The sequence below is a fragment of the Lagenorhynchus albirostris genome, chromosome 6, assembly GCF_949774975.1.
Source record: "Lagenorhynchus albirostris chromosome 6, mLagAlb1.1, whole genome shotgun sequence".
Classification (NCBI taxonomy): domain Eukaryota; kingdom Metazoa; phylum Chordata; class Mammalia; order Artiodactyla; family Delphinidae; genus Lagenorhynchus; species Lagenorhynchus albirostris.
In genome coordinates this window covers 33,111,670-33,123,867 of record NC_083100.1, presented here as the reverse complement: position 1 = coordinate 33,123,867, position 12,198 = coordinate 33,111,670, and the positions used below count along the sequence as shown (strand labels likewise).

Below are 12,198 nucleotides of genomic sequence, written 5' to 3'. Positions count from 1 at the left end.
TGTGGAATAGGGAAGACAGAAATATTACAGGGTGTAGGAGGAAAAGAGTGCTAAAAAAGCACAGGCAGAGGATACAGGGTACTTCTAAAATTTTTAACAGTGAAATGGGGTGTAAGATGAAAAAAAGTTTTCCACAAACATAAGAATAAGCCTAAAGAATAGCATATATTAGTGGAAAAATTCTTATAAAATATTTTTTAAACTTCTATGATAGAACTCCAAATGCAAGACATGCTTTTATTATTATTACATTTTATTGAATGGAAGCAGTTTGTTATAAAGGCTGCCTCTCTCTGTAAAATATTAACAATATAAATGAATTAGGATCTATATTACAAAGGAAGAGCAGGAAAAAAGGAAGAAAAACAGAAGGCAAGAGAAAGAAAAAGGAGGAAGAGAACAAGCATAATTTAAGAAGGGGATTAAAATGTTCCTAACTGCTTAGAGACATAATTAACAAGAAACAGATGAGAACCATGAAGATTTAGTAGAAATTTATAATTCTTATTGTCATTCCATTTCCAAAACAAGATTGTGCATCAGTTTTATTTAGCAAGTTTTCTAACTATAATTTACACCCGATTAAAACAGATAAGTAAAATTGTATTAAATATTTATTTATTCTATTGAAGAGCATTTGAGGAAAAAATAACACTTGGAAGGTGTGTATGTGTGTTGTGTATATGTCTCAGAAAGACAAAAGAGATATATTAGTAAGTATCTTACAGTTCACAGATGGTATGGGTTGAGGGTTTATCATATGAGATTTCATGAAAGAAAGTGATACACTAACTGGCAGGATGAAATACTTTAGTTTTGTCTTTCAAGTTCAGTGTTGATAGTTATTGATCAGAAATAAGTATCTGCTTAAATCTTTGTAGAATATGTGAAAATACCATTTGTATTTATAGATAGTTCAATATTCCAAAAACTTTGGGCTATGCTACATAAATTATAGAATTACTCTTTGTAAATCTTTTTTAATATTGGTGGAGGGCAAGTGTATAGATTTTTTTAAAAATATTCAAATTGAAGCATAAAACTTCAATTACATGCTTTGTAATGTACTTTCTATCTGGGTCGTTACAAATTTTGTATTGTCTCCACGTGAGTGAGATAAGGAAGGCAGACATTTCCATTTTGCTGACAGGAAAACTGAAACACAGAATAGATAAACGGCTTTTCCTAGGTAGAGATGAAGCCAAGATTAGAACCTAAATGGCTTACCTCCTTCCTGGTATTCTTTCTTCTAATTTATCTTGTCATTTTAATGGTATTGGGGGAGGGACAAGGAGACAGGAAGAGTCTATTTCTCTTGTGTTCTTTGCCAAGATTTTGACTAAATGATTGGTTTTCTAAATGTTGGTCCCAGAGGTCTTCTTTGTGGCTCAATATGTTAATTAAGTTTAATTTGACAACATTTTGTAAAAATCATGTCTTTTATCACAAGCTGCTGATTGTGCATATTGGTGATGAATAGGGTTATTAAACAGTGGTAGAATAGTTAATGATATTTTAAAATCCTTGATCTAGGTACTACTTATTAAGGGGAAAAATCAGTTTATTGACTTTTTGTCAAATGGTCATTATCATAAAAATTTTTTTGACATATGAAAAATCTGGCTAGACTATAATAGAGTCAATGATGTAATGAGACATGACTGTACCACCCACTCATTTATATTTAGTTCTGCAGACATGTTTGTTGTACTAGATCTTGGACTTTCTCCTCATATTCACCACCCTCAATCCCAGTATGGGATAAGAATTAAGTTTTAAGTGTTAAACCTCATGTATATAATAATGTCTACCCCCACCCCCAAATTCACTAATACTAGAAACCATTTAAAAATAGCTGCCCATTATTGTAACTACCATCTAATTTATAACAAACATTTAATTTATCAAACAAAGACTATTCTAAATAGAGCTTTTACTAATAGTGCATAAAACCCACAACAGGGTCTCTTTATAATTATAAATTTTACTCTTATCTTTTTTTAAAAAAAAATACACAGGTGAATCTGTACCAGAATACCAGATGGCTTTTCAGACAGAGGTTGGAAACCATCCCACTTTTGAAGATATGCAGGTTCTGGTGTCTAGGGAAAAACAGAGACCCAAGTTCCCAGAAGCTTGGAAAGAAAATAGCCTGGTAAGGAAAAACTAAATTATTGAAAAAGAGGACTTATGATGAAGATGTTCAAATGTTGCTTGAAGAAAAAATAGATTGCTAATAATGGTAATGGTTTTTAGAGTTGTCTACTGCCAGAAATACAACTTACTTGATTTGTATGCTATTATATATTTTCAAAGAGGCACTAACTGTTGTGTCTGAAGTTTGCTACATTGGGTAACAGCTAGAATAATTAACATGATAATATTTTAAATATTATTGAAATTCCATTCCATTTATCCTCTTGAGAGTGGTACCAAAAATGTTAATTAGTGCAGACTTACATATTCAAGGACTAATAGAAATTTAAACTGCACCAAAAAGAAAGCAAGGTACCACATATAAATTCTGCTTATTAAAAATGCAGTTCACAACGCTGAAATATTTTCAGAGGCTCCTGCCATTTCAGTAAATTGTTGCTACAACACTAAAAACATCTTACAGACATTTGCATACAAGACATACATCCACACACTCTCACACTTTCTCATTTTTTTTAACATGAGTAGGATCATCCACTATCATTTCTGAAGCTTATTTTTTCACTTAGTTTTTCATGCCAGTACATATATAGATGTATCGCTTTCTGTCCATTTGATCAGCATTCCATTATATGTCATAATTATTGAATTGCCCTCTTATTAATGACAGTACCCTGTATTTCTTATTTTAAACAACTATTTTTTTAATTTAATTTTATTTATTTTTGTATACAACAGGTTCTTATTAGTTATCCATTTTATACATATTAGTGTATACATGTCAATCCCAATCTCCCAATTCATCACACCACCCCACTACCACCACCACCACCACTTTCCCCCCTTGATGTCCATACGTTTGTTCTCTACATCCGTCACTCAATTTCTGCCCTGCAAACCGGTTCATCCGTACCATTTTTCTAGTTTCCATATACATGCGTTAATATATGATATTTGTTTTTCTCTTTCTGACTTACTTCACTCTGTATGACAGTGTCTAGATCTATCCATGTCTCTACAAATGACCCAGTTGCGTTCCTATTTATGGCTAAGTAATATTTCATTGTATATATGTACCACATCTTCTTTATCCATTCGTCTGTCAATGGGCATTTAGGTTGCTTCCACGACCTGGCTATTGTAAATAGTGCAGCAATAAACATTGGGGTGCATGCGTCTTTTTTAATTATGGTTTTCTCTAGGTATATGCCCAGTAGTGGGATTGCTGGGTCATATGGTAATTCTATTTTTAGTTTTTTAAGGAACCTCCATACTGTTCTCCATATTGGCTGTTATCAATTTACATTCCCACCAACAGTGCAAGAGGGTTCCCTTTTCTCCACACCCTCTCCAACATTTGTTTGTAGATTTTCTGATGATGCCCATTCTAACTGGTATGAGGTGATACATCACTGTAGTTTTGATTTGCACTTCTCTAATAATTAGTGATGTTTAGCAGCTTTTCATGTGCTTCTTGGCCATCTGTATGTCTTCTTTGGAGAAATGTCTATATAGGTCTTCTGCCCATTTTTGGATTGGGTTGTTTGTTGTTTTAATATTGAGCTGCATGAGCTGTTTATATATTTGGGAGATTAATCCTTTGTCTGTTGATTCGTTTGCAAATATTTTCTCCCATTCTAAGGGTTGCCTTTTTGTCTTGTTTATGGTTTCCCTGGCTGTGCAAAAGCTTTTAAGTTTCATCAGGTCCCATTTGTTTAGTTTTGTTTTTATTTCCATTATTCTAGGAGGTGGATCAAAAAAGATCTTCCTTTGATTTATGTCAAAGAGTGTTCTTCCTATGTTTTCCTCTAAGAGTTTTATAGTGTCCAGTCTTACTTTTAGGTCTCTAATCCATTTTGAGGTTTTTTTTGTGTATGGTGTTAGGGAGTGTTCTAATTTCATTCTTTTACACGTGGCTGTCCAGTTTTTCCAGCACCACTTAATGAAGAAACTGTCCTTTCTCCATTGTATGTCCTTGCCTCCTTTGTCATAGATTAATTGACCATAGGTGCGTGGGTTTATCTCTGGGCTTTCTATCCTGTTTCATCGCTCTATATTTCTGTTTTTCTGCCAGTACCATATTGTCTTGATTACTGTAGCTTTGTAGTATATTCTGAAGTTAGGGAGTCTAATTCCTCCAGCTCCATTTTTTTCTCCTCAAGACTGTTTTGGCTGTTTGGGGTCTTTTGTGTCTCCATACAAATTTTAAGATTTTTTGTTCTAGTTCTGTTAAAAATGCCATTGGTAATTTGATGGCTATTTCATTGAATCTGTAGATTGCTTTGGGTAGTATAGTCATTTTCACAATAGAGATTCTTCCAATCCAAGAGGATGGTATATCTCGCCATTTGTTGGTATCATCTTTAATTTCTTTCAACAGTGTCTTTTTTTTTTTTTTTTTTTTTTTTTTGCTGTACGTGGGCCTCTCACTGTTGTGGCCTCTCCTGTTGTGGAGCACAGGCTCCGGACTCGCAGCCTCAGCGGCCATGGCTCATGGGCCCAGCCGCTCCGCGGCATGTGGGATCATCCCAGACCAGGGCACGAACCCGTGTCCCCTGCATCGGCAGGCAGACTCTCAACCAGTGCGCCACCAGGGAAGCCCTCAACAATGTCTTATAGTTTTCTGCATACAGGTCTTTTGTCTCCCTGGGTAGGTTTATTCCTAGGTATTTTATTCTTTTTGTTGCAGTGGTAAATGGGAGTGTTTCCTTAATTTCTCTTTCACATTTTTCATCATTAGTGTATAAGAATGCAAGAGATTTCTGTTCATTAATTTTGTATCCTACAACTTTACCAAATTCATTGATTAGCTCTAGTAGTTTTCTGGTGGCATCTTTAGGATTCTCTATGTACAGTATCATGTCATCTGCAAACAGTGACAGTTTTACTTCTTCTTTTCCAATTTGTTTTCCTTTCATTTCTTTTTCTTCTCTGATTCCCGTGGCTAGGACTTCCATAACTATGTTGAATAATAGTGGTGAGAGGGGACATCCTTGTCTTCTTCCTGATGTTAGAGGAAATACTTTCAGTTTTTCACCATTGAGAATGATGTTTGCTGTGGGTTTGTCATATATGGCTTTTATTATGTTGAGGTAGGTTCCCTCTATGCCCACTTTCTGGAGAGTTTTTATCATAAATGATGTTGAATTTTGTCAAAAGATTTTTCTGCATCTATTGAGATGATTATACGGTTTTTATTCTTCAATTTGTTAATATGGTGTATCACATTGACTGATGTATCAATTTGTTAATATGGTGTATCACAATGTATCACATTGACTGATTTGCATATATTGAACAATCCTCGCATCCCTGGGATAAATCCCACTTGATCATGGTGTATGATCCTTTTAATGTGGTGTTGGATTCTGTTTGCTAGTATTTTGTTGAGGATTTTTGCATTTATATTCATCAGTGATATTGCTCTATAATTTTCTTTTTTGTAGTATTTTGTCTGGTTTTGGTATCAGGGTGATGGTGGCCTCATAGATTGAGTTTGGGAGTGTTCCTTCCTGTGCAGTTTTTTGGAAGAGTTTATGAAGGATGGGTGTTAGCTCTTCTCTAAATGTTTGATAGAATTCACCTGTGAAGCCATCTTGTCCTGGGCTTTTGTTTGTTGGAAGATTTTAAATCACAGTTTCAATTTCATTACTTGTGATTGGTCTGTTTATATTTTCTATTTCTTCCTCATTCAGTGTTGGAAGGTTATACCTTTCTAAGGATTTGTCCATTTCTTCCAGGTTGTCCATTTTATTGGCATAGAGTTGCTTATAGTAGTCTCCTCGGATGCTTTGTATTTCTGCGGTGTCTGTTGTAACTTCTCCTTTTTCATTTCTAGTTTTAAGTCCTCTCCCTCTTTTTCTTGATGAGTCTGGCTAATGGTTTATCAATTTTGTTTATCTTCTCAAAGAACTAGCCTTTAGTTTTATTGATCTTTGCTATTGTTTTCTTTGTTTCTATTTCATTTATTTCTGCTCAGATCGTTATGATTTCTTTCCTTCTGCTAACTTTGGGTTTTGTTTGTTCTTTCTCTAGTTCCTTTAGATGTAAGGTTAGATTGTTTATTTGAGATTTTTCTTGTTTCTTGAGGTAGGCTTGTATAGCTATAAACTTCCCTCTTAGAACTGCTTTCGCTGCATCCCATAGGTTTTGGATCATCATGTTTTCATTGTCATTTGTCTCCAGGTATTTGTTAATTCCTCTTTGATTTCTTTAGTGATCTCGTGGTTATTTAGTATCATATTGTTTAGCCTCCATGTGTTTGTGTTTTTACGTTTTTTTTCTGTTGAATTCATTTCTAATCTCATAGCATTATGGTCAGAAAAGATGCTTGATGTGATTTCAATTTTCTTAAACTTACTGAGGCTTGATTTGTGACCCAAGATGTGATCTATCCTGGAGAATGTTCCATGCGCACTTGAGAAGACAGTGTAATCTACTGTTTTTGGATGGAATGTCCTATAATTATCAATTAAATCGACCTGGTCTATTGTGTCATTTAAAGCTTCTGTTCCCTTATTTATTTTCATTTTGGATGATCTGTCCATTGGTATAAGTGAGGTATTAAAGTCCCCCACTATTATTGTGTTACCGTCGATTTCCTCTTTTATAGCTGTTGACACTTGCCTTATGTGTTAAGGTGCTCATATGTTGGGTGCATATATATTTATATTTGTTATATCTTCTTCCTGGATTGATCCCTTGATCATTATGTAGTGTCTTTCCTTGTCTCTTGTAACATTCTTTATTCTAAAGTCTATTTTATCTGATATTAGTATTGCTATTCCAGCTTTCTTTTGATTTCCATTTGCATGGATTATCTTTTTTGATCCCGTCACTTTCAGTCTGAATGTGTCCCTAAGTGTGAAGTGGGTCTCTTGTAGACAGCATATATATGGGTCTTGTCTTTGTATCCATTCAGCAAGCCTGTGTCTTTTGGTTGGAGCATTTAATCCATTCACGTTTAAGGTAATTATCGATATGTATGTTCCTATTACCATTTTCTTAATTGTTTTGGGTTTGTTTTTGGAGGTCCTTTTCTTCTCTTGTGCGTCCCACTTAGAGAAGATCTTTTAGCATTTGTTCTGGAGCTGGTTTGGTGGTGCTGCTTTCTCTTAGCTTTTGCTTGTGTGTAAAGCTTTTGATTTCTCCATCGTATCTGAATGAGATCCTTGCCGGGTAGAGTAATCTTGGTTGTAGGGTCTTCCCTTTCATCACTTTAAGTATATCATGCCACTCCCTTCTGGCTTGTAGAGTTTCTGCTGAGAAATTAGCTGTTAACCTTATGGGAGCTCCCTTGTATATTATTTGTCATTTTTCCCTTGCTGCTTTCAATAATTTTTCTTTGTATTTAATTTTTGCCAATTTTATTACTATGTGTCTCAGCATGTTTTTCCTTGGGTTTATCCTGTATGGGACTCTCCTGGACTTGGGTGGCTATTTCCTTTCCCATGTTGGGGAAGTTTTCAACTCTAATCTCTTCAGATACTCTCTCGGGTGCTTTCTCTCTCTCTTCTCCTTCTGGGACCCATATAATGCGAATGTTGGTGCATTTAATGTTGTCCCAGAGGTCTCTTAGGCTGTCTTCATTTCTTTTCATTCTTTTTCTTTATTCTGTTCCGCAGCAGTTTATTCCACCATCTGTCTTTCAGGTCACTTATCCGTTCTTCTGCCTCAGTTATTCTGCTCTTGATTCCTTCTAGTGTATTTTTCATTTTAGTTATTGTATTGTTCATCTCTGTTTGTTTGTTCTTTAATTTTTCTATGGCTTTATTAAACCTTTCTTGCATCTTCTCTGTTTTTGCCTCCATTGTTTTTCCGAGGTCCTGGATCAACTTTACTATCATTATTCTGAATTCTTTTTCTGGAACGTTGCCTATCTGCACTTCATTTAGGTTTTTTTCTGGGGTTTTATGTTGTTCCTTCATCTGGTACATAGCCCTCTGCCTTTTCATCTTGTCTGTCTTTCTGTGAATGTGGTTTTTGTTCCACAGGCTGCAGGATTGTAGTTCTTCTGGCTTGTGCTGTCTGCCCTCTGGTGGATGAGGCTACTTAAGAGGCTTATGCAAGTTTCCTGATGGGAGGGACTGGTGGTGGGTAGAGATGGCTGTTGCTCTGGTGGGCAGAGCTCAGTATAACTTTAATCTGCTTGACTGCTGATGGGTGGGGCTGGGTTCCCTCTCTGTTGGTTGTTTGGCCTGAGGCAACCCAACACTGGAGCCTACCCGGGCTCTTTGGTGGGGCTAATGGCGGACTCTGGGAGGGCTTACACCAAGCAGTACTTCACACAACTTCTGCTGCCAGTTTCCTTGTTGCACAGTGAACCACAGCCACCCCCCACCTCTGCAGGAGACCCTCCAACACTAGCAGGTAGGTGTGGTTCAGTCTCCCCTGGGGTCACTGCTCCTTCCCCTGAGTCCCGATGCGCACACTACTTTGTGTGTGCCTTCCAAGAGTGGAGTCTCTGTTTCCCGCAGTTCTGTCGAAGTCCTGCAAATCAAATCCCTGTAGCCTTCAAAGTCTGATTCTCTAGGAATTCCTCCTTCTGTTGCCGGAACCCCAGGTTGGAAAGCCTGACAGGGGGCTCAGGACTTTCACTCCAGTGGGTGGACTTCTGTGGTATAAGTGTTCTCCCGTCTGTGAGTCAGCCACCCATCAGCTATGGGATTTGATTTTACTGTGATTGCACCCCTCATACTGTCTCATTGTGGCTTCTCCTTTGTCTTTGGCTGTGGGGTATCTTTTGTGGTGAGTTCCAGTGTCTTCCTGTCAATGATTGTCCAGCAGCTAGTTGTGATTCTGGTGTTCTCGCAAGAGGGAGTGAGAGCACGTCCTTCTACTCCACCATCTTGGTTCCAATCTCTACAAGTAATTTCTTGATTATAGTTAAAGAACAAAAATGAGAAAGTTTTCATTAAGCAATATACATCATTTTACTACATATTTTCACATTTTAATTGTAGGTTGTCTTGATAGGATTAGTATATTTTCATTCTGGATCCAGGGGTCGTGGCATGTTGGACAAAAGCTAGAGAGATTTTATATGTTTCCAGGTAGATTTAGATTGAGTATTTTTTCCATTGGTCATCTTTGTTAGTAGATTACCTACAAGGTAGGCTTCTGCTTCAAATGAGATTGAAATCTTCAGGTATGAGACAGTTGAAGACCTATTCCCAAGCTCATATGCTCAAGATTGCCACCAATCTGTAGTCCCTGCTGTGGGAACTGGGACAGATTTTTAAGAGGTCCCTGACGTTAGGTGAGAGGCTGAATCCTTTATCAGGATTCATTAGATGTGCCAGCCTCATAGTACAGTACACTTCAAAGAAAAGTCTCATTGTGAAATTTTATCTAGTAAAATACAACTTCATCTGCCTTAAATTGTTTTATTTCATCAGTGAAATTGGACTCCTTTTTCTGAAGTATCTCTTAGCAATCCTACCGTTGCGGGATATGCATATTTTTCTGAAAACTTTTTACTTTCAATTTAGATGAGGTTGCTGAGTAAGAAATAAGTAGTATTTGGTTCACTTCCAATTAATCCATTTAAAATCTAATGTGCTACAGTCAATAGAACTGTTGCTTCTATGCAATGAGAATCCAGTACTAGAGTTAGATAGCAAATACATAGTTTTATAAAATGAGAAATATACCCCCCCTTTTTTTTTTTTTTTTTTTTTCGGTACACGGGCCTCTCACTGTTGTGGCCTCTCCCGTTGCGGAGCACAGGCTCCGGTCGTGCAGGCTCAGCGGCCTTGGCTCACGGGCCTAGCCACTGTGCGGTATGTGGGATCTTCACAGGCCGGGGCACAAACCTGTGTCCCCTGCATCAGCAGGCAGACTCTCAACCACTGCGCCACCAGGGAAGCCCTGTAGTTACTTAAAAAAAATTTTTTTTTATTAATTGATTTGTTTTATTTATTTATTTATTTATGGGTGCTTTGGGTCTTCGTTGCTGTGTGCGGGCTTTTCTCTAGTTGCGGCGAGCAGGGGCTACTCTTCGTTGTGGTGTGCAGGCTTCTTGCTGTGGTGGCTTCTCTTGTTGCAGAGCACAGGATCCAGGCACCCGGGCTTCAGTAGCTGCAGCACGCAGGCTCAGTTGTTGTGGCTTGTGGGCTCTAGAGCGCAGGCTCAGTAGTTGTGGTGCCTGGACTTCGTTGCTCCATGGCATGTGGGATCTTCCCTGACCAGGGATTGAGCCCGTGTCCCCTCCATTGGCAGGTGGATTCTTAACCACTGTGCCACCAGGGAAGTCCCCTATATAGTTACTTTACCAGTGTTCTTTAGTTCTTTATATGGCTTCAAGTTATTGTCTAGTGTCCTTTCACTTGAGCCTGAATGACTCCCTTTAGCATTTCTTTCTTTCTTTTTTTAAAAATTTATTTATTTTTGGCTGCATTGTGTGTTCATTGCTGTGTGCAGGCTTTCTCTAGTTTCAGCGAGCAGGGGCTACTCTTCCTTGCACAGGCTTCTCATCACAGTGGCTTCTCTTGTTGCGGAGCACAGGCTGTAGGTGAGTTGGCTTCAGTAGTTGTAGCATGCAGGCTCAGTAGTTGTGGCACTCGGGCTTAGTTGCTACATGGCATGTGGGATCTTCCCAGACCAGGGCTCAAACCCTTGTCCCCTGCATTGGCAGGCGGATTCTAATTTCTCTTTCACTATTGAAGGATAGTTTTCCCTGATATAGAATTCTTGGGAATTCTACAGAAAACACTTGTTTTCTTTCAGCACTTTAAACAATGTCATACCATTGCCTTCTGACTTCCATGGTTTCTAACGAGAGATTAACTGTTGCCTTTTTTGAGGATCCCTTATACATTTCAAGTTGCTTCTCTTGCTGCTTCATGAGTCTCTCTTTATCTTTGGCTTTTTATAATTTGATTATAATGTGTCTCAGTATGGAACTCCGCTTTGAGTTCCTTGAGTTTCTTGGATGTGTAGACTCATTTCTTTTATTAAATTTGGGAAGTTATTGACGATTATTTCTTCAAATATTCTTTCTCCAATTTCTCTTCTTCTGGGGCTCTCATAATGTGTATTTTGGTGCGATTAACTGTGCCTCACAAGTTTTATAGGCTGTGTTCATTTTCTTCATTCTTTTTCTGTTTCTGCTTCTCAGATTGCATAATTTTTGTATCCTATCTTGAAGTTTAGTAATTCTTTTTTCTCTCTGCTCAGATCTGCTGTAAACCACTCTGGTGAATTTTTCATTTCCGTTTTTGTACTTTTGAGCTCACAAGTGTCTTTTTAATTCCTTTTTATAATTTCTATCTCTTTATTGCTCTTCTCCATTTGTTGAGACATTGTTTTCCTGGTTTCCTATAATTCTTTGTCCACGGTTTCCTTAGTTCTTTCAGCATATTTAAAGTCTTTGCTAGTAACTCCAATGTCTGTATTTCCTGAGGACAGTTTCTGTTCATTTCTTCTGTTCTGTGAATGGGGCATACTTTCTTGTTTCTTCCCATGCTTTGTAATTTTTTGTTTAAAATTGTATGTTTTGGATATCATTATGGTCAAAAAGGAAACAAAAGAAAAATATTCTCCAAGTCTTTGGAGATTAACTCTGTGTTAGGGCCCTCTGTTAACACTTATCCAGGCCTTTTACAATTCTGCCTTAGCCTTCACTTCCTGCTAGTGCTGAGCCTAAATACTTCCTACTGGCTGAGCCAGCCAGTTATGAAACCTTATAGTCTTCTCTGAGCATGCATCCTGCCCTGGACCTGTGTGTGGTTTTCTAGATTCCCCAGTATATTTGGAAGCTTTTCAATGCCCTTATTCCCCAAAGTTTCTCCACCCAGCTTTTACTCCCTGACTTTCAGCATTTTTGTTGTGTGCCTCAACTATTATATTTTGCCCCAGGCTATAGTACTTGTTCATTTGGCTTTCAGTGTTTTCAGGGAATGTTCTCCACTTAGTCATAGCTACTTCCCTGTCCTGAGAGAATTCTGAGTTAGGCAGAACAAAGATAGACCTCTTGAATCAGTCCTTCAGGGAACTCAGAGACATGTCAAAACAGCATAATTCCTTTGAAACAAGATCACT

At 37.6% G+C, this 12,198-nt stretch overlaps 1 protein-coding gene across 2 annotated transcripts in view; it reads left to right on the top strand.

Annotated features, from left to right (window-relative positions):
- BMPR2 (bone morphogenetic protein receptor type 2) overlaps positions 1–12,198 on the top strand; it is a 189,626-nt gene that overhangs the window by 163,459 nt on the left and 13,969 nt on the right. For both annotated transcript variants that reach the window (XM_060152303.1, XM_060152302.1), the window contains exon 10: positions 2,019–2,155. In XM_060152303.1, the coding sequence (XP_060008286.1) occupies positions 2,019–2,155 (137 nt within the window). The remainder of the gene's footprint in view (positions 1–2,018; positions 2,156–12,198) is intronic.